General features: G+C 44.8%; 1 protein-coding gene across 1 annotated transcript; it reads left to right on the top strand.

Annotated features, from left to right (window-relative positions):
• The first annotated feature begins 746 nt into the window (after positions 1 to 746).
• Positions 747 to 27,530, top strand: BMERB1 (bMERB domain containing 1). Its single transcript, XM_078777229.1, has 6 exons — positions 747 to 799; positions 6,457 to 6,583; positions 9,254 to 9,327; positions 11,188 to 11,302; positions 20,258 to 20,334; positions 26,896 to 27,530. The coding sequence occupies exons 2-6, from the start codon at positions 6,480 to 6,482 to the stop codon at positions 27,012 to 27,014; spliced, it is 489 nt and encodes a 162-aa protein (XP_078633355.1). The 5' UTR covers positions 747 to 799; positions 6,457 to 6,479; the 3' UTR covers positions 27,015 to 27,530.
• The last annotated feature ends 355 nt before the right edge of the window (positions 27,531 to 27,885 follow it).

The raw sequence follows: 27,885 nt of genomic DNA on the forward strand, positions 1-27,885 counted from the left end.
TTCTGGATGTCTTCAAGCAGGTGGTGCACCACCTGACCGTCTCATGTCATTCACCATTCCTACCTACCCTTGATATTTGCTCCCCCATCCAATCTCTGGCCGGTTACTCACGATGTTCATCTAATCATTTTCATCACATTCATCCCCTTGTCCGTTATGCCCACCTTCGTCTGTGCGTTACCTTTCCTGCTCTTCCATGAGCCTACACTTCGTATCCAAAATTTGTACCAAGTGAGGAGGGGTGGGGGATGGTTTAATCTGGGGGTTTTTTGTTTATTCAAATTGCAACTGTTTACTGGAAAATTCGATCCATATAATTTGCCTCGTACTTGCTTTTCCCTGAAATGGTTTATAATTTCGAGCTGTGCCTCGTCGACCCTGGACGACTTCCACCACGGTTTGCACCGAGGTTGAACCTCGGGTTTATGGAAAGGGTCTTCCACGGGGTCGCCGTGAAACGTGTCACCTCAACTACCTGACACCTGCCCCGAACTCCGCTGGCCAGGAGCACGGTTGTTGACGTGAGCTTTTACAAATCGCACGCAGACCCGTATTCAATGTGAATGGAGGTCCGGCGTGTGCTCAGCATTGTTCTCCCGCACGCATTCTTTCTCTTTCCGTCCCTCCTTACACCCCCGCTTTTTTCCCGCCTTCTCCCCGCTCCGCAACCTCGTAGTGTCCCGGATTCCCAGCCCGTCCATGGATCCCGAGCGCACGAGCACGCGCAGCAGCTACGGGTCCCTCGCCGAGACCGCGCGGGGAGACCCGGACTGGGCCCGATTCGAGACCCACTGTCGGGGTAAGTCTGGTTCGTAACGATCGAGCGTTTCGGGGCATTTTATTTTGTTTGTTTTGCTTCTTCATCGCGCAGCATTCTTTAAGGGATCCGCGTCGCCGGTGACCAAAGGCGAATTCCCACGATGCTTACGTCATTCGCAGCGCAAAACGTCATGCGAGCGATAGACGTCCGGCGGTCGGGCTGACGCTTTACTTTGCTCTCCTTGTAAACAATACGGCGTCGTTAACCGTTTACAGGTAATGTCCGATTCCATCCACCTGCTCAGCTATACCGATACCTATTGTGTCCACATAAGGTGCGAACTCAACCCTATCTATACCAGTATACGTGTTTGATCCTGCATAAAGGACTAAATTGTGATAATTGTATTGTTAAAATTAATTTATTATTTTATTTATTTGCAGCCGATGGCTGCTTGGCTGCATCATTTTGTGGGGGCGTGGCTGTGCCGCTGATGCAGTGCCCCTTTACCAGATATAACTGGTACTCATTTTGCCAACCTCGGGAGGATGACAGGCTCAGTCGACCCACTTGGTGTTAGTTAATTCAATGGCCCCCCGGGCAGTGGCTTGAACTCAAGACTGTAGGATCTGAAGTCGGTCCCCTTAACCATTAAGCGTCAACACCAGGCACTTCCAAGTCTCCCAGTCCCTACCGCTGAAAACCATCCCCATAGCATGATGCTGCCACTACCACACTTCACGGTAGGGATGGCATTAGATGGGTGATGATGAGCTATGCTCGGTTTCCGCTAGATGTAGCACTTTGCATTTTTCATCTCATCAGACCACATAATTTTTTTTGCCTCGTGCTCTCGGAGTCTTTCACTCCCAGTCTCCCAGTCCCTGGCGCTGAAATGCATCCCCATAGCATGATGCTGCCTCCACCACACTTCACGGTAGGGATGGCATTAGATGGGTGATGATGAGCTCAGCTCAGTTTCCGCTAGATGTAGCACTTTCCATTTTTTGCCTCGTGCTCTCGGAGTCTTTTACTCCCAGTCTCCCAGTCCCTGCTACTGAAAACCATCCCCATAGCATCATGCTGCCTCCACCACACTTCACGGTAGGGATGGCATTAGATGGGTGTTGATGAGCTATGCTCGATTTCTGCTAGATGTAGCACTTTGAATTTTTCGTCTCATCAGACCACAGAAGTTTTTGCCTCGTGCTCTCGAAGTCTTTTACCTGCCTTTTTGCAAACTCCAGGCGTACACTGTCACGTGCCTTTTTCTCGAGTGGCTTCCGTCTGGCCACTCTCCCAACACCAGGCTTGTTAAAATTAATTAACTAAGCGTTTAGTTTTTGCCATCTCCGTGGGGACATTATTTATGTTTCTACTACTTCTTCTTTTTCTTCCTCTTCTTCTGCTCCTTTTCTTCTTCTTCTTCTTCTTCAACGACCCAATTTTTGCAACCTTGCTGTGGGGTCTGGCTCAGGTCTTTTTGGAGTTTGCTGCCCAGGCCGAGTCCAAGTTTTGCAGGAAGTTGTAATTTGTTCAGGGTGCCGGTGATAACTCGCCTTCTCCTTGCGAAAGAATGTTTGACGTCCTCCAACGACCAGTGCTGGCAGGCAGGTCCTTCGGCTTAACGTCCTTCCGATAGACGACACACAAACACACATTGATGCCTCGCCCTGCATGTGAAACACCAGGACGATGGTTTAGAGCTGGGTCGGGATTCGAACCCAGCTGTACGCAGCTCAGAGGCGAGTGCGCATAACTCGAAGTTATCCTGCTGGCCCCATTTTTCCATTTGAGCTTTTACTATCTACAAATCATGATACTGCCAGAATTGGGGTAACAAACGGTCATTTGGCAACATAAATAATAAATAACCGTATTCAACACTCGTGGCTTCGGCAATAAATAGCAAATGCTCCATCCATGGACTATCAGGTGACTGTGCACCTGTCGATGTGAATCTGTGCAATCGATAATACCTTTGGACTTTGGTGCTTGTACTTAACTTACACCAGGTGTTACTTACTCTTGTTTAAAATTGAAAGCACTGTGACAATGTATGGACGTCTAAAGAGGCCCTTCCATAGTTCCCAATGGACCACCGATCTCCCCGATGGGATGAGACCTCGGCATCACATATTGGTCTTTCCTGGAATCCATGTGATAGAACGCTCTCAACATTATTGGAATCTTTCATGATGAGGCTGAATGAAACGCAAGACCTTTTTCTCTCACATTGCTGGTAGGTCCATGTCTTCCCTGCTTCCTGCCACTAGCTCGGCGGCGCTACCACCCATTATTAGGGTTAATCGTTCACAATGTGATACAAACATGAAATTTGGCAGTTATGTTCATACAGATATACTCTTTAAATCCAGTAGATTAGCCAACTCAAAAGTCAACAGAGAGGGCATTGTTTTTACAAATGTCCGTTAAAATTGCTAAAATGTGCCATGAACTTTTTATTATTGAATTTAGGATGTACGAGTATCAATACAAAAATCACATAACTGCACATTATCTATAAGAGGTAGTTAAAATTTTCAACTTACCTCATTAGGATTTACCTAATTAGGTCATTGCGGAGGATGGTGTTGGAGGAGTAGGGATGAGAAAACTTTAACAGGCTCAGGGATTTCAAGAGGGTGTTAAAATAAAAATGGGAATTTTTGGGGGGGGTTGGATCAGGAAGGGTGTGGTGGGTGAAGATGGGGTTAGTGTGGAGAATATACAATACTGACCACTAGTCCGTGCTCCTATCACTGTCTATTCTGCCAAAGAACTCTTATGCACCTATTTTGTCTATATCCTTCATTATCTTTAACATCTCTACCAGATCCCCTTGTAACCCGTGGCGCAGTTCTCTCTAACAATGGAGCCCCCTCGCGCAGTCCTTTTACAATGGAGCTCCCTCGCGGTCCTTCCAATAGCCACGGTCCCCTTCGCAGTTCTCCTTAGCAGCAACGGTCCCCTGCGCAGTTGTCTCCAAGGGCCTTTCACTCACTCACCGCAGGCAGGTTGGTGGTCTTTCCGTCTTCTACCGACTCCTCTCTGGCCTTGCCCCCCCCCCCCCTAGCTCTCTCTGGGCTCTGTCCCCCAAATATTCCTACAGGTCGCACAAGATCTGCCTGCAACCCTCTTATTGTTAAACTGCCAAAATCAAGACTCTCTGCTCACCTTCAGTCCTTCATTCCTCTTTTCTCCCGCCTCTGGAACAAACTCCCTCACTCTCTTCAATCCCACTCCACCCTCCAGGTCTTTAAAACAGCTGTTCACCACCATCTCTTATCTTCGCCCATGCAAAACCTTGATCTTTTTTACCCCCGCTAATTTCACCCCAAATCCACTTTTTTTGAAATACCAACTTCTGTCCTGGAAGTCCTTGGTGTCCTTGTGTTTTATACTTCTCCCACCCCCCCCCACCCCCCTTCCCACGCCTCCTCCCCCCAAGCCCTCTCCCTCCCACACATCTCCCTGCTCTCAAATGTTGTGTTTGAAATGTTGTGTGTTTGTTGTGCCCCCTTCTCTCCCCATCTTGTCTTCCGCTCCCTCTTTTTATATATTTTGTTTGTCTGGTTGATTTGTTTGTGAAATAAATGTTAGCTCTTTCACGAGCCTCGATTCAGTATTAAAAAACAAACAAACAAAAAAAAAACACCTTTCTAACGCACTAGCATACTACCTGTAGGGTGATTGCGTCACCCCCCCCCCCCCCCTACACGCAGGTGACTGACTGCAGGTGTTTGCACTTCGGAATTGTCATGTGGTATAGTTACTGTTGCGTCAGAGGTTTGCAAGCAAAATGTGCTTCTGCGCTGAGGTCTTTGATCCCGTGAACAGCAAAAAGGTTTGAGTCGAAATTGCGTTCAAATGGGAAGTATCCTGTCCTCAGATTTACCTTACGATTTCCCAAGGTTATTCCCGAACTAAGCTGAATCCGGGCGGTGGAACGCACGCTCGAGAGGTGAAAGGTGGGAAAACGTTTCTTGTGATGAAAATGGTGTGCCATAAACCCCGACATTCGCAGATTTGACATTCGCAGATTTGACATTCGCAGATTTGACATTCGCTGATTTGACATTCGCTGATTTTACATTCGCGGATTTGACATTCGTGGATTTGACATTCGTGGATTTGACATTCGCGGATTCCACATTCGCGGATTCGACATTCGTGGATTCGACATTCGCGGATTCGACATTCGTGGATTCGACATTCGCGGATTCGCCATTCGCGGCATTTTCCAGGAACGTATCCCCCATGAATGTCTGGGTCTTACTGTATTTGAAAATAATAAGGGGATAAGGGCAGACAAGACACTATAAATAGGATGGAACAAACCAAGTGGTCAACAGACACAAATAGGTGGAGGGGAATGTGCAAACGTATATACAAAGACAAAGGAATAAATAATCCTAACCCACCATGGTGCTGCACACCACACTCTTACTGACAAAGGAAAAGCAGGTAGGGACTTTAACAGGTACGAAGCTGGTGGTGGCTGCAGGTCACTAACACACAGGTGAAGTACAGCTCTCATAGCGTAAGGGCGGCAGGAGTGATGTGGAGGAGGTGAGGGATGGTGAAGCGGTGTCCACGTCTCCAGTGAGCCATCCTCCCTGTTCTAAAGACCAAGCAGAGAGTGAGTGATGTTATTCCCACAAAGGTCCAACTCCAACTGCCGTACACCCTCGTGGACTCTGGGACCGTGACGCCGTGACTGCCCGCATCTTCTAAGCTGTGACAGCTGTCCCACCCTACGGTTGGCCCTAAAAAAAAAAAATCTTCTGTCCCTCACTAGCGCTCTACAGCTGACCTTGCCACCATGGCTTGTGGTGTGCTGGCCAAACAGTTCAGGATGGTGCCTTTTCCAGTGTGTAGCAATTTCCTGGTGCCTTTTGTGCCCAAGTCCTCACTTGGTCCCACCCGATAATGGGAGGGTTTTTTTTACGCGTACAAACCTATCCCTAGCTATTCTGTTTATAAATTATATATGCTGCCTCCACAGCATCACGTTTAACAAGACAACTCACTCTGACTTTTCCCTGTTTATAAGAGTAAATCTACGCTATGTGAATCACACAGACCAAACTACACTTATTACATTCTAAATACTAGCAACGTTACCCGCCCTATGGGCGGGGCTTCAATTTGGAGGCCCAAATGAAAAGGCAAAATATCAGAAATTGAAGGCCTTTTTTTATTTTAAACGATTTATATAAACATCCGTTAAATCATATCACACGCAAATCATCAAAATCGAAACAGTATTTCTAGAATTTCAATAAAAACCACATCACTGTTCATATCGGTAAATATTATTCCATCGTGTTTGGAAAAACTGGAAAATTGAAAAAATTGGAAATTGGAAAAATTGGGAAAAAATTGGAAAAACAATATAGCCTATTTTCCTCCAGGGGCGTCCCAGGATTACCCACCCAAATTTTCGTTGCGATCGGTTCAGCCGTTTTTGCGGTACCGGGGAACAGACACAGACAGACAGACAGACATTTGGTGAATTATAGTAAGATGGACTCCCCCCCCCCCCCGCCCCTCCCACATAACATACATTATCTAATCTGGAGAAAACTTTTTTGGGATTAATCAGATCCCAAGCTAATGGAGGTATAATCATCCACTCCCTCCCCCCCCCTCCCCTCCCCCACCCCCCCCCCCCCTTTCCTCCTCCCCTACAGGAGTATGTGGCCCAATTGTGTGTATGGCAGATTCATCTCAAACATTGGAGGACATCGAGGGAGAGCTGGCCACCATCGAGCAGCTTCGAGAGGTCCTCGTTCGTCATGAATCGGAGCTTCGCTACATGTGAGCATCCCTGGGACTCTGCACAAGGATTCAATGAATCATTCATCCTTCAAACGTCCATGTTATCCATGAAATTCCTCTGGTTCATATCGTAGTCTATGAAGTTTTGAAGACAATCCAGCAGAATGATCATGTGGCAAGGTTGATGTCTAGTTTGTCCAAAGTGTCAGAATACAGGACTTCGTTTGACAAGCGCAAGACCCCTTGGCCAATCTAAACTTTTGACAACCTTCATTCGCACCTTGATGGAGTCGTGCTTTACAATTTAGGCTGGAACCACTGCCCCACACCTTTCCCTTCTTGATATGCCATGGAAAGTAAGGCCTTCAAAATTGTTGGTGTGTCTAAGCCGCTGTTACTTTCACACCGCAGGTAGGTTTGTGGCCTCCTTGTATTGTATCACCTTTTTTGATGTTGCACCATCTACCCTCTCTTGGCTCCGTCCCTCCCAGGTTTCCACCGTCTGCCCGTAATCCTCTTCTTGTTGCACTCCCCAAATCCAGGCTCATTGCTCACCTTCACTCATTTGTTCCTCTTTCCTCTCGCCTGTGGAACCAACTTCCGCGGTCTGTCCAGTCCCATTCTTCCCTTCAGGGCTTCAAGACAGCAGTTCACCATTACCTGATGAGGTCATCCCACATCCATACTCATGATATCTTCTACACCAAAATGGCGCCATTCTCAAGCACTTCCTTTTTCCAGGTTATTGTGATTTTCTTTCCCCTCGCTCTTCCTCATCCCCATTTCATTCGTTATTTCCCGGTTGGTTTGTTCCTTTTCTGTTTCATCCCAGGTTTCCCTTTCCTCTTCTTCCTGTCTTTCATTGAACTTGTGTGCACCCCATGTATCCTTCTGCCCCCCTTTATCTCTCTCATTCTCACTTATACTTTGCTGTTGATGTTTCTCCCGTTGCCTTTTGTTCCTTTACATTCTGCTCTAGCTCTTCCATGAGCCTCGATCATGTTTTAAAGGGAAAAACAAAGGTTCTTATTGAATGGGGAAGACGACTGAGGTCAAGAGTGAGGAGGAGAAAGAAAATGGTGCGGTAGGGGTTAAACAGGTGCCGCTGGGCCTTGTACAGATCTCCGTGAAACATCAGGTGCAGGACACGATCACAATGAAATAGACGAATTAACCGAAGTAGTATACTTTGTATCCACCTCACCTTTCACCTGCACCACAGGTCTTTCTACGTGCCTATGGATGTACCAACTCGACAGACGTGCACTCAGCATTGCAATTCCATCCCACAGTGTGAATATTTCCACCAATTATTCCCATTTTCTTCACAATTGTCCTGGATTAATGGTAGTTTGCATGGGATCCTGATTTATATCATTTTTAGCTCACCTGGAACGAAGTTCAGGGGAGTTTATGCGATGGTGCGTCGTCGGTCCGTCCGTCCGTAAACACTTGAAACTTCTTCTCCGAAACCGCTGACGGGATTGCGACCAAATTTGGCACAAATGATATTTGCTGTGTTGTGACAAGTTTGTTCACGGCATTAAACAAAATCGGGGTCTAAGGGGGTTTAGTGGGTCCAGGTTTGACCCCCCAAAATAGGAATTTGCTTTTTTCTCAGAAACAACACACAATATTTCGATGAAACTTGACCACAACCTTCACCACCCGTGATGTACCAAAGTTTGTTCCTGGAATTAAGACAAAAATCTGCCCCTTTTGGGGTCTACGGGGGGGTTGTCCCCCAAAATAAGTATTTGCTTTCTTCTCAGAAACTCCACACACAATTTCGATGAAACTTGACCACAACCTTCACCACCCGTGATGTACCAAAGTTTGTTCCTGGCAATTAAAAAAATCGGGATCTGAGGTGGTCTATGGGGGATGGGGGGGGCTGCCCCCCAAAATAGGTATTTGCTTTCTTCTCAGAAACTCCACACACAATTTCGATGAAACTTGACCACAACCTTCATCACCCATGATGTATCAATGTTTGTTCCTGGCATTAAAAAAATTGGGGTCTGAGGTGGTCTATGGGGAATGGGGGGGGGTGTTGCCCCCCAAAATAGGTATTTGCTTTCTTCTCAGAAACTCCACACACAATTTCGATGAAACTTGACCACAACCTTCATCACCCATGATGTTCCAATGTTTGTTCCTGGCATTAAAAAAAATTGGGGTCTAAGGTGGTCTATGGGGGTTGGGGGGGGGTTTACCCCCCAAAATAGGTATTTGCTTTTTTTCTCAGAACCTACACACACAATTTTGATGAAACTTCACCACGACCTTCATCATCCATGATGTACCAATGTTTGTCCCTGGCATTGGAAAAATTGGGGTCTGAGGAGGTGGGAGGGGGGGTGGGGTTGCCCCCCAAAATAGGTATTTTTTTCTTTGTTTGCTTAAAGTGTTATGATTATGTCAGTGTGATTCTACATGCTGCCCTGTCTTCTAGCAACCATTGAAATTGGTTTAAAATGCCTTTAGTCAGTGTAGTATACTGTTTATTCTACCAGGTGAGCACCACGTGTATTGCCCCTATGTTTTATGATTTGTCACCATCGAGTCATTAGCGAGCACGGTCTGAAATCCTCAGGTGTTTGATGTACCACCCACCACTGCGTCCCATCGTGAACGCTTTGGGTTGTTACCTTAACCTGCAAAGTTCAGTACAGTGTACAAATAGTGATAATAATGTGATTTTTGCAGGAAGGAGGATATTCAACTCTGCCAAGAGATTAAGAAACTCAAGCAAGATCTCCACCAACTGAGCACATTACCAGGTGATGGACCTAAACGAACAGTCGAGAAACTCTTTATCTAGAACAGAAATCCACTCGTTATTGGCGGTGACGTCACAGCGTGCGCTCATTAGGTTGGAGAACGGAAATTACAGATTCTGATTGGTTACTCCCAACCGCATGCAGGTGACTCCATATAGTGGGTGGATACCAGAGATAATGTACCGTGTGGCAGGCGGTGCTTATCGCTCCCATTAAAGTACAGCGATAGCTGGATGGGATACCTCAATGACGTTCCCCACTTATGCTATGAAGTCGCATAATGACTGATATATAACCGAAAGGTTTTCAGTCACAAGTGTATGCAGTACTCACTGCGTTGCCCTGATGAAGCCCCAACAAGGGCGAAACCAGGTAGGTAACTGTGAGTTTTGCATACACTTGTGACAGTATCTGATCTAAGGCTCATTCATTAGGTTTTGAGAACGGAAATGATAGATTCTGATATATATATATACACACACACATATTGTGTTTGTTATGAACAATGTTAAAACGATGGTCAGCTAATGAATCCGACACACCAAAAAACTCCCAATCAATGATGGGCTATCAATAACAGCTAATTTGTCGGTAAGAAAACTTAATTATTAGTTGAGTATATGAAGATTTTTTTTTTTTTTTTTTACTCAAACGAGCCAGACCCTGCAATCTTCACTCGTGCTGACTTATCAACTTGTCTTCGTGGAAATGCAAAACTGCATGTGCAGTTTATGACCGAAGGCACCTGGCGTCCTGTCCAGGTGGGAGGTCTTCGATCGTGCAAAAAGCACGACCCCATTCCCATACAAGCACCCGCTATTTGACCAGCAAATCCCAAGGAATTATCATATAGAATATATGGACATATTTGTTATCAGAAAAAGTATAAACTTATATAGATGCAGTTACAAAAAGGAATTACATTAAAAAAACAGATTAGGGGGTTATCAGTTAAAGGACATATGCCTGGGGGAAAGAGCTGTACGCTCGGTCGTTATTTGGGATCGGCTTTTAGGATTTTCTCCACTTTCTTTCTTGAATGCAGACTAACTTTTGTTCAAAACCCTAATAAACTATAAGCTTTCATTCAATTATGAATCATTCATTTGGATTATTTGATTCAGAGTGTTTAAATCATTGCTGTTGTGGTGGCGACATGAAAACCTAATTGTACCCAATGCCAGAGATAACTTGCCTACCCGAAGACTACTTTTAACTACTTGATGGGAGTCATGAAAAATAGACTTCCACACCAGAGTAATAGATACAATTTAGAACCACTCCACTCCAATCCAATCTGAGGATAGCTGGCACAGCTCAATCTGGCGACACTTAGAAAATGGGCATTTACGACCACAAAGCTACCAGTCTGTGATTGCTGTCATATCAATTTGTCATCTACAGACATAGACATTTCACAAAAAACATCATGAGAATATTTGGGGTCCTGGCTCATGGATTACCCCCCCCCCCCCCCCCCAAGAAAAAAAAACCACCCTGATGATGTCCCTGTGCCTGCCCTACTGACTACCTCTCCATCTCCTACATCCACCCCCACCCCAGTGCTATTAAGTAGACAAACTGATACTTTGCATAAATATGATGTTAATAATGATGGCGCAGGCATGATGGTCCAAATGACCTTCAGCATCCAAGTTCCTTGTATAATGAATGCTTCCTGCAATGACAACGAATAATGCAATTCAGACGATAGAGCAGAGACTATGATAGTGATTGCCATAAGGCTGGCTGGGGGGTGGGGGGTTTGGGGGGGGAGGAGGAGGAGGTTAGGGGAGGAAACATTCTTCCTGAATTGATTCAACAATTGTGAAGATCCTTTGTTTCATTGACACTCCCCAGAAAAGGAAAAATGTGCGGAGACTCAGGAGAAAGAAGCCAAACTCATCGAAATGATCCAGAAACAGGTTGAGAAGAGAGACTACCTAGTGGATGACATGGAGTTCGAGAGGTTGAGGTGCGTTACAATGATTTGTTTGCATTGTTCCAATCATTTTGAAATGTCTGCATGTTTTATCGACTTGTTTTGATTTTAAATGTGGTTTATGTCAATTGCATATGGTTTGCCATTGAAGTTTATCTCTGGGGCAATGAGGATGAGGGTGGTTGAGGCAAGGTATAAACCATGTTGATCCACAGTTAAACAGACTTTATACCATGTCTCATTAGACGAGGTCAGCTGCTCAGTGTTTGAGGGATTCTTCTTCTTCCTTATTTTGCCACAAGGCTGCAAGAAACACCATTGGCTGGGAGTGCGGCTGTTCTGCTGATTCAGTGCGCCATGCAGGTTGTTTCTTCGTGATTTCTTCAGGGTGCCGGCGATAACTAGCTTACCCTTTGCAAAATACAGTATACCATTGGATCTTTAACGTCCAACAACGAATGCTAGCAGATGGAACACACCGTTTAATTTCCATCCGAGGGGCACACATTGATGAATCACCCTGCCTGTGAAACACCAGGATGGCAGTTTGCAGCTGGATCGGGATTCGTACGACTCAAAGCCAAGTGTGCGTACTTCTAGGCCATCGTGCCAACGTGCTAGAGGGATTGATTCAGCCTATCCACAAACTGCCTGTCCTTGGCCTGACGTTTATTGTTGTGCTGATTGTTGTCGTAGTTCTTTGTGTTGTGCTGATTGTTGTCATAGTTGATTGTGTTCTGCTGATTGTTGATTGCATTGTGCTGAATGTTGTCAACGTTGATTGTGTTCTGCCGATTGTTGTCATAGTTGATTGCATTGTGCTGAATATTGTCATAGTTGATTGTGTTGTACTGATTGTTAATTGCATTGTGCTGATTGTTGTCATAGTTGATTGTGTTCTGTTGATTGTTGATTGCATTGTGCTGAATGTTGTCATAGTTGATTGTGTTGTACTGATTGTTAATTGCATTGTGCTGATTGTTGTCATAGTTGATTGTGTTCTGCTGATTGTTGATTGCATTGTGCTGAATGTTGTCAAAGTTGATTGTGTTGTACTGATTGTCAATTGCATTGTGCTGATTGTTGTCATAGTTGATTGTGTTCTGCCGATTGTTGTCATAGTTGATTGCATTGTGCTGATTGTTGTCATAGTTGATTGCATTGTGCTGAATGTTGTCAAAGTTGATTGTGTTCTGCCGATTGTTGTCATAGTTGATTGCATTGTGCTGAATGTTGTCAAAGTTGATTGTGTTCTGCCGATTGTTGTCATAGTTGATTGCATTGTGCTGAATGTTGTCAAAGTTGATTGTGTTCTGCCAATTGTTGTCATAGTTGATTTCATTGTGCTGAATGTTTTCATAGTTTATTTCATTGTGCTGAATGTTGTCATAGTTGATTTCATTGTGCTGAATGTTGTTATAGTTGATTGCATTGTGTTAATTGTGGCATAGTTGATTGCATTGTGCTGATTGTTGTCATAGTTGATTGCATTGTGCTGATTGTTGTCATAGTTGATTGCATTGTGCTGAATGTTGTCATAGTTGATTGCATTGTGCTGATTGTTGTCATAGTTGATTGTGTTGTACTGATTGTTGTCATAGTTGATTGTGTTGTACTGATTGTTGTCATCGTTGATTGCATTGTGTTAATTGTTGTCATAGTTGATTGCATTGTGCTGATTGTTGTCATAGTTGATTGTGTTGTACTGATTGTTGTCACAGTTGATTGTGTTGTACTGATTGTTAATTGCACGGTGCTGATTGTTGTCGTAGTTCTTTGTGTTGTGCTGATTGTTGTCATAGTTGATTGCATTGTGCTGATTGTTGATTGCATTGTGCTGATTGTTGTCATAGTTGATTGTGTTGTGCTGATTGTTGATTGCATTGTGCTGATTGTTGTCATAGTTCTTTGTGTTGTGCTGATTGTTGTCATAGTTGATTGTGTTGTGCTGATTGTTGATTGCATTGTGCTGATTGTTGTCATAGTTCTTTGTGTTGTGCTGATTGTTGTCATAGTTGATTGTGTTGTGCTGATTGTTGATTGCATTGTGCTGATTGTTGATTACATTGTGCTGATTGTTGTCATAGTTGATTGTGTTGTGCTGATTGTTGATTGCATTGTGCTGATTGTTGTCATAGTTATTTGTGTTGTGCTGATTGTTGTCATAGTTGATTGTGTTGTGCTGATTGTTGATTGCATTGTGCTGATTGTTGTCATAGTTCTTTGTGTTGTGCTGATTGTTGTCATAGTTAATTGTGTTGTGCTGATTGTTGATTGCATTGTGCTGATTGTTGATTGCATTGTGCTGATTGTTGTCATAGTTGATTGTGTTGTACTGATTGTTAATTGCATTGTGCTGATTGTTGTCATAGTTGATTGTGTTCTGCTGATTGTTGATTGCATTGTGCTGAATGTTGTCAAAGTTGATTGTGTTCTGCCGATTGTTGTCATATTTGATTGCATTGTGCTGATTGTTGTCATAGTTGATTGCATTGTGCTGATTGTTGTCATAGTTGATTGTGTTCTGCCGATTGTTGTCATAGTTGATTGCATTGTGCTGATTGTTGTCATAGTTGATTTCATTGTGCTGAATGTTGTCATAGTTGATTTCATTGTCCTGAATGTTGTCATAGTTGATTTCATTGTGCTGAATGTTGTCATGGTTGATTTCATTGTGCTGAAATTATTATTATTATTATTTTTTGTATACAAGATCGAGGCTCGTGAAAGAGCTAACATTAATCACACAAAAGTCAAACCGACACACAAAACACAAAAAACAAGGGGAGCGGCAGACAAGATGGGGAGAGAGGGGAAAGGACACAAACACAACATTTGAGAGCAGGGACATCGGGAGGACTTGGGGGGGAGGTGGGAGAGGTATAAAACATATGAACACTGCAAGGACTCTGGGGTGAATTACCGGGAATAGAAAAGATCAAGGTTTTGGATGGGGGAAGATAAGAGATGGTAGTGAACAGCTGTTTTAAAGACCTGGAGGGAGGAGTGGGATTGAAGAGAGTGGGGGAGTTTGTTCCAGAGGATGGAGACAAGGGGAATGAAAGAGTGAAGGTGAGCAGAGAGCCTAGATTTTGGCAGTTTAACCATAAGAGGGTTGCAGGCAGATCTTGTGCGACCTGAAGGAATATTGGGGGGGACAGAGCACAGAGAGAGCTGGGGGAGCAAGGCCGGAGAGGAGTCGGCAGAAGACAGAAAGGCCACCAACCTGCCTGCAGTGAGTGAGTGAAAGGCCCTCAGAGTTGACTTCATCGCAGGAGATTCCAATGATTCTGAAAGCTTTGGCCTCAACAGCGTGAAGCCGAGCTAGGTGTGAGGCAGGAGCACCAGCCCAGAGGGGGGAACAATATGCCATTGAGCTGCGGATGAAAGCCTAGTATGTGGTGAGGAGCTCAGGTGTGCCAAGGAAGCACTTCGCACGACGGAGGATGCCCAGTCGGCGACTGGCTTTGGAGGCCAGCTTGGAAATGTGGTATTCCCAAGAAAGATCATGGCAGATAGTGAGACCCAAAAGCTTGAGCGACAGAACTTCTTGGAGAGGATTGTTGAGAAAGTAGATGGGAGGGTTTTCCAGTCGGTCCTTTCGGAGAGACATTGTAAGAGTGTGAGATTTGTCAGGATTGAAAGACATGTTCCACTTGTTTGACCAGTCTGTGATTTTGTCCAGGTCTGCAGAGAGTGAGGAGGCTGCAGACTGCCGATCTGAGGGATGAGGAATGGAGCGGCAGACAGTGGAGTCATCAGCAAAGAGATAGAGAGGATTTTCCAGAGAGTCGGAGAGATCATTGATGAAGACCAGAAATAGCACAGGGCCCAGAACACTACCTTGGGGAACTCCAGCCAGAACAGGAAGGGGAGATGAGAGAAATTCATTCAGGGCCACACGTTGCCTACGACCAGAGAGGAAGTCCGCAAGCCATGAGTGGAGATTTCCATGAATACCATAGGAGGAGAGTTTGGTGAGCAGAGCTGGGTGCCAGACCATATCAAAGGCACCTGATATGTCAAGTAAGACAGCTCTGATTTCCTGTTTGGCATTGAGGACCTCCATCCATTGTTGAGACAGCAGAAGCAACATGTCCAGAGTAGAATGACCTGGTCTGAATCCAAATTGATGATCAGAGATCAAGCCATTGGAGAAGAGGAAGGATTTGATATCCAAATCAATGATGGATTCCATGACTTTGCTGATAATTGGAAGCAGGCTGATTTGTCTGTAGTTGCAAGGATCTGTTTTTGCACCTTTTTTGTGTAAAGCGGTAATGTTTGCTGATTTCCAAGATGCTGGCAGATGACCTTGAGCAAAAGAGAGGGTGAAAAGAACAGAGAGAGGGTGAGATAGAGCGGCAGAGCAGGATTTTAGGACCCGTGGGCGGATGCCGTCTGGTCCAGTTGCAGAATCAGAGTCGAGGTTTGATAAAAACTTCTCCACCTTGTCAGGAGAGAAGGACACAGAATCCAGGAGCAGTTGGGTTCGACTGGGAAAGGTGGGAACAGAGAGAGATGGGTTTGGGACACAAGATTTTGAGGCAAACACAGAGTTGAGGCATTCGGCTTTGTCACGTGCGGTGTCAACTGTGTAGCCATTTGAGGTAAAGGAGGGAATGGAGGGGGAACAAACACCAGAAACGGATTTGACCAGACGCCACCAGGATTTGGAGGAAGGAGACAGGTTTGAGAGTTCAATCTTGAATGTGGAGCGATAGTGCTTCCTGGCACTCCTGAGGGTAGACACACACTTGTTTCGAGCTTGGTGGAAGGAACTAAAGATTGCCTTCAGTTGGATTTGCCTTCCAAGAGGCAAAGGCAAGTTGTTTCAGGGCAACTGCCTCACCACAAGATTCAGTGTACCATAGATGGGAGGAAGGGTAAGACAACTGAAGATGAGATGGGATAAATCTGTGCATGAGAGAGAGCAGTTTGCTTTGGAAGAATTGCCAGGAAGAATTGATGTCAGAGGCAGCAGAGTTGGGAGACCAGTCCAGATAATTGATGGCTGCTTGCAGACCGTGCCAGTCGGCCTGAGTGAAATGCCAGACTCGTCGGCACTGAGGAGGCTCTCTGAGAATGGCCAGAGAGATGTCCACTTTAACAAGCACATGATCAGAAGAACCGATTGGAGCAGAATAAGAGCAGCAGACATTTGCAGGGAAGTTAGTCATAACCAAGTCCAGAAGAGAAGATACTCCATTGACTGAGATCTGGGTCTTGAAATTGACAGATTGTGTCAGTCCCAATGAGTCGCAGAAGTCCTTTGCTGAGGTGCCATGTCTGGTGAGAGATGAACCCACACCCAGCCAGCTGGCATGATGACAGTTGAAGTGGCCACAAATGAGGAAGAGAGAGTTTGGATGAGTTGATAGAAGTTGGTCCATGTTGTCCGACAGCAAAATGTAAATGGAGTCATCACTGTTTGGAGGACGGTACAGAACACATATGAACAAAAGGTGGGAGCAGAGAGGAAGCCGTAGCCAGAGGTACTCCTGGGGGTGGGGTGGAGAGAGGGCAGTGCATGGAGAGTGAGGAAGAGAGTTTTTGATAAAGATAGCCACCCCACCACCAGGACGAGGCTCAGGTCTATCGTACCGGAGGAGGGAGTAACCAGGAAGAGATATTAAGGAATCAGAGATATCTTGAAGGAGGAAAGTTTCTGTTCAGCAGATCAAGTCTGGATTGTCAGAAGCAACCTGAATGGAGAGAAAAATCAGGTTTGAACGAAGGCCCTGGATGCTTGAGGTCCATACAGTTAATGAGGAGAGAGGGGGAGCATCGGGTGCGGGACAGGGGAGGGCAAGGGTAGGGTCAGATGAAGGGTGAGAGGGGGAGGTAGGAAGAGCAGTTGATCGTGTGTCAGAGATTACAGAAGAGTTACAAGAAAGGGAAGGATGAGGAGGACGAAAGGTTTGATGGTGATGGGATGAGGCACAGTGAGGGGTTGTTTGAGGGGGGGGCAGAGGAAAGTAGAAGGTTGGGGGAGGTGGAGGTATGACATAGAAGGGCGACGAAGTGGGGAGGAGGCAGCTTTGAGAAGGAGGTTGGAAGAGAGAGAATTTGGGAGGGATGGTTGGGGGGGGGGAGATTTGAAGGGGAGGGGTTGGGGGAGAGTTTTGAATGGGAGGGGCAAGGGGGGAGTTTTGGAGGGGAAGGGCAATGGGGCAGTTTAGGAGGTGAGGGGCAAGGGGGGAGTTTAGGAGGGGAGGGGCAAGGGGGGAGATTTGGAGGGGAGGGGAAAGGGGGGACATTTGGAGGGGAGGGGCAAGGGGGGAGTTTAGGAGGGGAGGGGAAAGGGGGGAGTTTAGGAGGGGAGGGGCAAGTGGGGAGATTCGGAGGGGAGGGGCAAGGGGGGAGTTTAGAAAGTGGATGATTAATGAAAGATGAACATATATAACAAATTGGGTTTGTTGTGATTTTCAAGTTAGCGATCTGTTTAAGAACGATGGAGGAGGGGTGGAATTAATGAGAATTTAGCGCATGGAGTGATTTGGAATCATAAGAGATTGAATATTTTTTTGAAATGGAATGAGTTGAAGAGGAAATTGAAAGGAACCTTTTAAATAAGAAGAAAAACAGCATCTTGTAATAAACCACTGAATAAAACACTGAAGGGGAAAGTTTAAACATATTTAAACAGAACTGTGAAGAACAATCTTATATTCACAAAACTTCCAATGGGGAGAGGAAGCCTAGAGGGACGACCACGAGTCACTTCAACAGGGCAAAAGGTGGAAGGCAAGGGGAAAATGGGGGCGGGGCGAGACAGCGCACGTGGGCAGAGGCAAAAGCACACGATGGGACAAAAGCACACGAGGAGAAAAGGAAATAAAAGTTTTTTTTTGTTTTGGTTTTTTTGGTGGGGGGGTGGGGGTGGGGGTTCCAACGTTAGACAAATAGTAGATGTTCGGTGAAGTTTGGGGAAGAAGGGAAAATCAAAAAACCTAGCAAAACCAGCGAAGGAAGAAACAAACTTCGACGGGGGAAGCCTGAGGCTGCAAGGCCTCACACGCCGCGCGGCAAACAAACGATTAATTTATTAAAGATAAACACCGAGAAACATCCAAGGGACACACTATAAGTTCACACACCGAAAGATAAAATACAGTTATGACAAAATACAATTGTGAACAGACTTAACTTTGAAAACGTGGAGACCATGTGGAGCTTCGAAAATTCGTGATGTCGTCTCGAGATCTCGCAAGATCCCCAATGTTGTTATAGTTGATTGCATTGTGCTGATTGTTGTCATAGTTGATTGCATTGTGCTGATTGTTGTCATACTTGATTGCATTGTGCTGATTGTTGTCATAGTTGATTGCATTGTGCTGATTGTTGTCATAGTTAATTGCATTGTGTTAATTGTTGTCATAGTTGATTGCATTGTGCTGATTGTTGTCATAGTTGATTGCATTGTGCTGAATGTTGTCATAGTTGATTGCATTGTGCTGATTGTTGTCATAGTTGATTGTGTTGTACTGATTGTTGTCATAGTTGATTGTGTTGTACTGATTGTTAATTGCATGGTGCTGATTGTTGTCGTAGTTCTTTGTGTTGTGCTGATTGTTGTCATCGTTGATTGATTTCATAGATTGTCATAGTTGATTGTCATAGTTGATTCACCAAATGCCTGTCCGTCTGTTCGAAGGTACCGCAAAAACTGCTGAACCGATCAAAACGATATTTTGTGTGGGTAATCCTGGGATCTCCAGGAGTAAAATAGGCTATTTAGTTTTTCCAATTTCAGCTTTGGTCTCCAGTATTCTCAGGTTTGGACTCCCGCATAACATTCACGTTCGCATAACGTTCATTGTGACGATGTTCTCATTGTGACGATCTTACTATAATTCACCAAATGTCTGTCTGTCTGTCTGTTCGAAGGTACCGTAAGAACTGCTGAACCGATCGCAAAGATATTTTGGGTGGATAATCCTGGGATCTCCAGGATTAAAATAGGCTATTTAGTTTTCCCAATTTCAGCTTTGGTCTCCAGCATTCTCAGGTTTGGAGTCCCGCATAACATTCGCGTTCGCATAACGTTCATTGTGACGATGTTCTCATTGTGACGATGTATGTGTTCATGGTGGTGTTTGACGTGACGGTGTGAACGTAATTTCGTAATGTTTTTCGTTTCGTAATCCTTTAATGAACGTTTAATGTTTAATGAACGTTTAATGTTTAATGAACGTTTAATGCCCTTCATTAAAAGTATAATAAACGCTGTCTCCATCGATCTTGCCAAGGCCGTAACAGCCGTAACGTTTAAAATATACATGAGAGAATTCCACATAGCTATTTGGGCGGTGAATACGCTAACAGATCGCTGTCTCCATCGATCTTGCCAAGGCCGTAACAGCTATCGGCTCAAAATCCGGCAAAATCATTTTAACTGTTGATTTGGTACAGTTACACGTTTCGGGAATTTGGTACACGTATCGGGAGTACATACGACATAGCGATTGTGAACACGATTATCGATCACGATTCACGATCACGATCATCACGATCATAGTGTATCGATCACGATTTGAAACACGATGGAATAATATTTACCGACATGAACAGTGATGTGGCTTTTATTGAAATTCTACAAATACTGTTTAGATTTTGATGATTTGCGTGTGATATGATTCAACGGATGTTTATATGAATCGTTTAAAATTAAAAAAAACCCTTCAATTTCTGATATTTTGCCTTTTCATTTGGTCTTGTCAATTGGAGCCCCGCCCATAGGGCGGGTACCGTTGCTAGTCAACATAAAGCCCAGTCTGCCGGTTCACGAACCCCCACAAGAAAGCGGAAATAATTGGAGCCGTTGCAGTAGTAGTTGTAGTCCTAATATTAGCAGTAATAAGTAGTTATATTTGTAGTTGTTCTCAACTTGTTTGTTGAGCTCTGAAGACACCACATCTGCCATGATGCTTTACTCTCATGAAGAAAACTTTAAAATGTCAGGATGAGTTGTGCTTGACTTTTCAGAGAGTACGAAGAAGATTGTGAAATGTCGGAGTTCCTGCAGAAGAAGTTGAAGAAGAAGGAAAAACCTGGGAAAACAGGTTAGAATTCTCAACTTGTATTGAGAAGTTTCTTTACTGTTTTGGTGGCTACTTGAGGTGGTGTAGAAAGTTTCTGGTTGAGAAATCTTCGTAAAACAAAAGGCAAATTCTATAAAGTGATAATTACACTCTAATCATCAATTTTGTAATTTACATCTTTACTATAAAAGGAGCCGTGTGTGCGTTCGTGCTACCTATTGCTTGGACAGTTCATCCGACTCCATCCACAATGTCTGGGTACGAGCGATGGGTTCTTTTCTCACCATACTCAGTGGTGCATTTCCTCCGGAGGAATTTCCTCCTCCCCGGGGATACCAACCGACGGGGATTGTCCGTACTCTATCCTTTTAAACGCTGAATGTCAAGCAAAGAAGCAGCATGTACCATTTTAAAGTCTTTGGTGTGGCTTGAACCGGTCCATTCCGGATGGGTGTTTTTTTAGAAGACACCATATCCTTACTGGATGGCCTTTGGCTACCTTTGGGATCCGCCCCTTGCCAGGTGTTTGTTTTGGTCCTGGTACAGTATCACAGTCACCTTCCCCACTAGCAAAGCCAGTGAGGGGTGTCGGTTTAGTCGTCAACAACCCGACCATGTGGCAGGTGGCACTGGGTTGCATGCTACCAATGGCAGTCCCAAAAGGTTGACTTAACACTAAAGGGTGAAACATAGTATAGTTATCTGTCCAAGGTCTTGAGGCTGCTAAGCCAGCAATTAGCATCACCTCATGAGGTGGAGAAACCATTAGGGCTCATGAATGAGCTGTTTGTCAGGTGGCTCCCTTGGTCCCGAGCGCTGGGGCTATTATCTAAGATCGGTAGATAAAAAAAAGAGCTGGACAACGTCTGCAGACATGGATCGAATTGCTCCTTGGAGTCTGAAGAGGTGTTTTGTTTGAATCTCGGTGCTGCTGGATGCACCAAGCCTGTAAATTGTTATAGTACAGTACTGTAAAGTACATTGATTCTGTGTTGTTGATACGTGCTTTTCTCTCCTCCAATCTCCCCTACCCCATTTATTAAATCTGATTACTTAAATTAACTTGTGTCACCTGGTTCGCGTTTCATCATTTGGCTATTAACCCCAGCGTGGTTAAAATAGCATGACCGTGTGAAATTGGTGGCATTACCTCACAGGAGGCTTTACTAAAACCACTGCCGGATTGTCCTAGCCACCGCTCAGGCTTCCATCCTGTTTTTAGGTCAATCCGGATAGAGCGTCACAGTCTTGTTAGAGCTATCTGTACGCAAAAAAACCAAGTTGAGATCTATTGGGCTTTCCTGGCAGACGGTGTATGGTCTCTTTTGATGATCCATCGCTAGATTGGTGATTGTGCGGGTGGAGTATTTGACCTCAAGTTCACCTGGCAGTCTACCGTAGCATTGGTTTGTCAGGATTGGGATCTGTACACCAGTCCGAATCTGTCAACTGTAACATTATTATCCTTTCTGGGGTGTGTATATGTACGTGTGCGTGTGTGTGTGTGTGTGTGTGTGTGTGTGTGTGTGTATGTATGTAATATATATATATATATATATTAGCAGAAGTACCTGGCATTGCCGGGACGGGCGGGGGAGGGGAAGGGGGGAGGGGAACGGGGGGGAGGGGAGGGGAATGGGGGGGAGGGGAGGGGAGAAGAGGGGGGAGGGGGGGATGGAGGGGGAGGGGAGGGGGAGGTTAAGGGTGGAAGGGGGAGGGAAAGGGGAGGGGGTAGGGTGTAGGGGGAAGGGAGGGGGTAGGGTGGAAGGGGAGGATGGAGGGAGGGGAGGGCAGGGGGGAAGGGGAGGATGGAGGGGGGTGGGGAGGGAGAGGGGGGAGGGGAGGGAGAGGGGGAAGGGGAGAGAGGGGGAGGTGGGAGGTGGGGGAAGGGGAGGAGGAGGGGGAGGAAGGGGGTCGGGGGAGGGGAGGAGGGAGGAGGGGGAGGGTAAGTGGGGAATGAGGAGGGGAAGGGGGGGAAGGGGAGGGGGTAGGGGGAAGGGGGGAGTAGGGGCGGATGGAGGGGGGAGGTAGAGGGGGGAGGGGAAGTGGAGGATGGAGGGGGGAGGGGAGGACGGAGGAGGGAGGGGAGGTAACATTACATTACACACACACAAACTGTGTTTTATGTTCAATGGTCTGGCGGCGGGGATGGAACATCGCGTGATCGCTCTGAGCGAATAAGCGCGCTGCTCTGCCACCGGCTCAGATTCCGTGTATAATATTCCTCGCTGAAAAAGAATCTATGTTAAACATGCTACTATCTATGCTAAATCATGCTAAATCATGCTAAATGCTAATCATGCTAAAATCTATGCTACTTGCTGTGAGTTTATGGTGGCAAGGAACATCACGTGATCGCTCTGAGCGAATCAGCGCGCTGCTCTGCCACCGCCTCAGATTCCGTGTATAATATTCCTCGATGAAAAAAAATATGGATCTAAAGATGAAAGAAAAAAAAACCTATGTGGTGTGAATGGCAATGTTCTTCGCTGAAATGTGAAAAAACGCAATCGCTTTTCGCTCTGAATTACGTGCGAATGCGTAACTGTGAGTTTATGGTGGCAAGGAACATCACGTGATCGCTCTGAGCGAATCAGCGCGCTGCTCTGCCACCGCCTCAGATTCCATGCATAATATTCCTCGCTGAAATGCGCTGAGGTAAAAATATGGTAAAAAAAATATTATGAAATTTTTTTTTTAGGTCGACCATGTTCTTCCCAGGCTCAATGGCCATGTCTATGCCAAATATCAAGCACGTGAGCCTCTCCGTTTAGGAGTCTATCGGTAACATTACACACACACAAACTGTGTATTATATATATATATATATATATATATATATATATATATATATATATATATATATATATATATATATATATATATATATATATATATATCTATATATATATATATATATATATATATGTATGTATGTATGTATGTATGTATGTATGTATGTATGTATGTATGTATGTATGTATGTATATATATATATATATATATATATATATATATATATATTGTTACGGTCCGTGGTTAAGGATGTTATGTTTGCCGAGCGGAGGCCCCGCGACCTAACAGTTTCCCCGATTCACCCGACGTTGGCCGTATCGCGCCACAGCTATTCAATATGGAAAAGACTAAAACAACGGATGTGAAGAAAAGGAAGAAGAAGAAGACAAAAGGTTGAAAATACTACTAAATTTATTTACTATGTACAGGCTCAAAATAACCAAGGAGAAGGAAAGATAAGAAAATAATATACAGAAGCTTTTTAGAGACACAGTGAAAATACTAGCTTATACAAACTTAATTAACTACCCAGGACAGAACAAACAGAAACGGACTCACACGGGGAATTGCAGAGTGGATTGGCTGGAAGGAGAGGGAGGTCCAACGGGTCTGGCAGCACGATCGGCGCGTTGGGCAGCCGCCGTTCCTTCGCGGCCCTGCTCAAAACCGCCGTCCAGGCCCCAAGCGGCTGTTGAGTGTTGTTGCTGCTGTGGATGCTGCTGCTGCTGCTGCTGTGGACGCTGCTGCTGTGGACGCTGCTGCTGGCGAGCAAGGCGACGAATAGCAGGCTTTGTGCTTCCCTGGATGATCTCCTTTGAACAAGAATCGCTGCTGGATGATCTCTTCTCTTGGACAAGAATCGCTGCTGGATGATCTCCCTTCTCTCTCTTTGACCTCACAACCCAGCTCTCTTTGCAGCTCTCTCTTGGACCTCCTTTTTCTCAGCTCTCCTCTGACGACCCAGCTCTTTTCTTTGCACCTCACCACGCAGCTCAGCCCTGGTCACTCTTGCGCGCGCGCTTTTATAGCGCCTCCGGCGATTAAGCCGCCGGCCTTCAGGACACGCCCATCGGTGTGCTCACCTCGGCCCTGGTTGGTCGCGCGACCCTCTGGCTCCGCCCTTGATGACGACGGGTGGGCACGCCTTTCTTCCCCAACCCAAGCACATGTTCAATGGCGGCAATTGTAGTTGGCAATGCGAATGGCAATTGACGAAAGGGGAAATGGAGGTTTTGGGAATGGGAATGAAGGTGAAGGGAATCTATCTTTTTCACTTGGTGCAATGGAGTGTCATTCTAATGGAAGACAAGGCCTTACCCTAAAACACATAATAAGGATATAAACTACTGAACAAGGGTATTATAGTGTCCTTCAATGGATGCTTTATGGAATTAACTACCGGGACGCCCTTTGACCTTTACACAACACTGGAGGCAGGAGGGGCCAGAATCAAACAAAATAATAATAATAAAGCACACAATAAAAAAATTACAATCCTCATATCCGCAACACTATATATATATATATATATATATATATATATATATATATATATATATATATATATATATATATATATATATATATATATATACATATATATATATACGTATATATATATACGTATATATATATACGTATATATATATACGTATATATATATACGTATATATATATACGTATATATATATATATATATATATATATATATATATATATATATATATATATATATATATATATATGTATATGTATATATATATATATACTATATATATATATATATATATATATGTATATGTATATATATATATATATATATATATATATATATATATATATATATATATATATATATATATATATATATATTACGGTAGATCTATGCTCACGCCTCGAACGTTGGGTTTCCTTCCTTTCAGTTTTGTGTTAAGCAGCAGTAGTGACTGTTGAAAATGGTAATCATACATGTTTGTGATTTATGATATTTTTTACTTCAGGTAGGGGTGCCCCACAAAACGCCACGATAAGCTATTGTTTCATTGCGATAAACATATTACAGGGCGGCGATGCATATAAGATAAACATATTAACATGGTATTTGTCCAAGGACGAATAACCCATTGGGGAGAGAGGATATTATGAGTATTAATATTGTTTTGTAATAACACTAATATCATGCTATTATAAGTAGTGTTGTTATTACTTTTGTTGGTATAAGTGGGCTTTAGAAAACGCAAAAATGTAATGCGCTCGTCCTTAAGTACATAGAAAACTAGCTGAAGAACCTGGTGTTGCCCTGGTATATTCAATGAAATATGTATTTCAATATTTCCTGCATGACAAATTGGGGAATGTTGGCCTAACGTCCCAAGGGAATACACAGTTTCCGTTATTAGAATGAATGAATGAATGAAAGGAATGATCGTTTTAAGGCCAATTTTCCCCACAATAATTTTCCCCACAATTTTCCCCAATCCGTTAGCCTTGCGGGCCCCATGACAATCATGGTTCCATGTTTGAGGCAATGTTTTTTTATGGCCACATGCCCTTCCTGATTCCAACCCTTAGTCGCCTCTTACGATGCGCAGGGATGCGGTGTACCTATTTTAAATCAGGGTACACACCGGGATCATTCATCCCAGCAAGCTGGTGCTCAATTAGCTTGCATAAATATGACCTCAACATATGATCTTCACAATACATATTACTCGATCGCTCCTGGGAAACCCAGGCAGTGTATAAGCAACAGACTCACTTAAGGTCTGAACACAGAGGTGTTATAATAAACCTGGGTAAAGCAATCTTTTTAATAACAGGCGCACGTGCAAAGACAATAATAATAAAATTTGTATTGTTGTCAACAAATTACTATACACAACCTCAACATATGATCTTCACAATACCTACTACTCGATCATTCCCGGGGGAAAAAAACACAGTCAGTCTTTAAACACAAGTCCTGATCGATGTCAAAAGGCCAATTATCTGATTTTATTTTGGGTTAACTTTTTTTCCCAAACATCCAAACATAGCCCTCGACCTTCCTCTGGATGAAAGAGGAGGTCATGCAAAGTTTAGTTGCACTGATTCTTTCAGTGTCTGAATGCATAAGTGAACAAACAAACTTTATTCTTTATATATTAGATACTCTATGAAGCAGGAAACTAGTCCTCGGTGATTATTCTATGGAAGGGTCCAGCAGGATGATGCAGAGGTAGCACACTTCCCTTTGAGCTATCTAGTCTGGGTTTGATTCCAAACCTGACTCAAATTGTCTGATTGGTGCGTTTCAGGCAGGGTGTCCTATCACAAAATGTACCGTCTCTCGGATGGACATTAAGCCGGGCCTCCCATCTGCTAACATTAGTTGGTTGTTAAAGATTCCAAAGTGTCCTTCAGGAAGAGCAGGCGAGTCATCGTCGACACCCTGAACAAATTCCTCCCCAAATAACCTTTAGTCGAACATCAGGCCTGGCCAGCCGGACCACGAAGGACTCGCGCCAAAAACAACGCTCGGTCAACCCCACAAGGTTGGAATAATGGGCGCATTAGTAGTAGTTGAAGTAGTTTGTTGTATGATTTGTGCAAAGGAAGAAGCTGTAAGAATGAGAGACAACTTCCAGTAAAGCAAATGTAAAATGGTATAAGCTCTCACTTTGGTTACACAGCCTTGATTTTATAAAAGATCTTCACAAACTGTGCTTCTCATAAACAAAAGGGAACAGTCCCTATCAATGGGTAGACATGATTTTCGTCTTATCGAACTTGCATTGGTTTTTGCAGGAAATGAAAGAGAGAGGCTGGATGTGGTTCCGCCCGCAGCAGCAAAGGCCTCCGTGGCCAAAGCAGGACTGAACTTCCTCAAGAACTGCTGCGGAGTCGTGTTGTGCTGCTTACAGTAAGAACCTGCATCAAAATGGGCTTCCGGATTTGAAGACGTTTCCTGAAACCCGTTGTGGTTTTGACTCTCGGTCCGTTTCGTCACCCCGCTCATCACGATGACTCTCGCTCGGTCTCGCAGAATATTTTGGCAAAACGGGGGACCTCGACCCTCCATGGATCGGTCTTGTTGATGTGGGCCTTTCGTGTTCCTGCTAGATATATCTTCTTTGTCTTGGGCCTTGCGAAGGCGCTGCTTGTTTGAGGCGCTTGTCTCCCCCATCATCTGATTGCAAAAATAGTAACCTGATAAGGTACTCATCGCATCCAGTGGCTGCGCAAAGTATTTTGTATTACATTGTGGTGTTCTACGTGTGGTGTAAGCAGCATGCTGTAAATCCTCCTTTGTCATGTATGTACAACCACTTAAATGCATGGAGAACCTAGGCTGGGGCCTGGTGGGTAAGAGGGCGTCTGGTCGGTAAGAGGGCGTCCGGTGGGTAAGAGGGCGTTTGGTGGGTAAGAGGGCGTCTGGTGGGTACGAGGGCGTCTGGTGGGTAAGAGGGCGTCTGGTGGGTAAGAGGGCGTCTGGTGGGTAAGAGGGCGTCTGGTGGGTAAGAGGGCGTCTGGTGGGTAAGAGGGCGTCTGGTGGGTAAGAGGGCGTCTGGTGGGTAAGAGGGCATCTGGTGGGTAAGAGGGCGTCTGGTGGGTAAGAGGGCGTCTGGTGGGTAAGAGGGCGTCTGGTGGGTAAGAGGGCGTCTGGTGGGTAAGAGGGCGTCTGGTGGGTAAGAGGGCGTCTGGTGGGTAAGAGGGCGTCTGGTGGGTAAGAGGGCGTCTGGTGGGTAAGAGGGCGTCTGGTGGGTAAGAGGGCGTCTGGTGGGTAAGAGGGCGTCT

Source organism: Myxine glutinosa, chromosome 5, assembly GCF_964187855.1.
Source record: "Myxine glutinosa chromosome 5, kmMyxGlut1.1, whole genome shotgun sequence".
Classification (NCBI taxonomy): Eukaryota; Metazoa; Chordata; class Myxini; order Myxiniformes; family Myxinidae; genus Myxine; species Myxine glutinosa.

Coding starts and splice junctions, on each gene's coding strand:
- BMERB1 (XM_078777229.1), top strand. CDS start 6,480: ATGGCAGATTCATCTCAAACATTGGAGGACATCGAGGGAGAGCTGGCC. Junction 6,584..9,253: donor GAATCGGAGCTTCGCTACAT/GTGAGCATCCCT, acceptor TGATTTTTGCAG/GAAGGAGGATATTCAACTCT. Junction 20,335..26,895: donor GGAAAAACCTGGGAAAACAG/GTTAGAATTCTC, acceptor TGGTTTTTGCAG/GAAATGAAAGAGAGAGGCTG.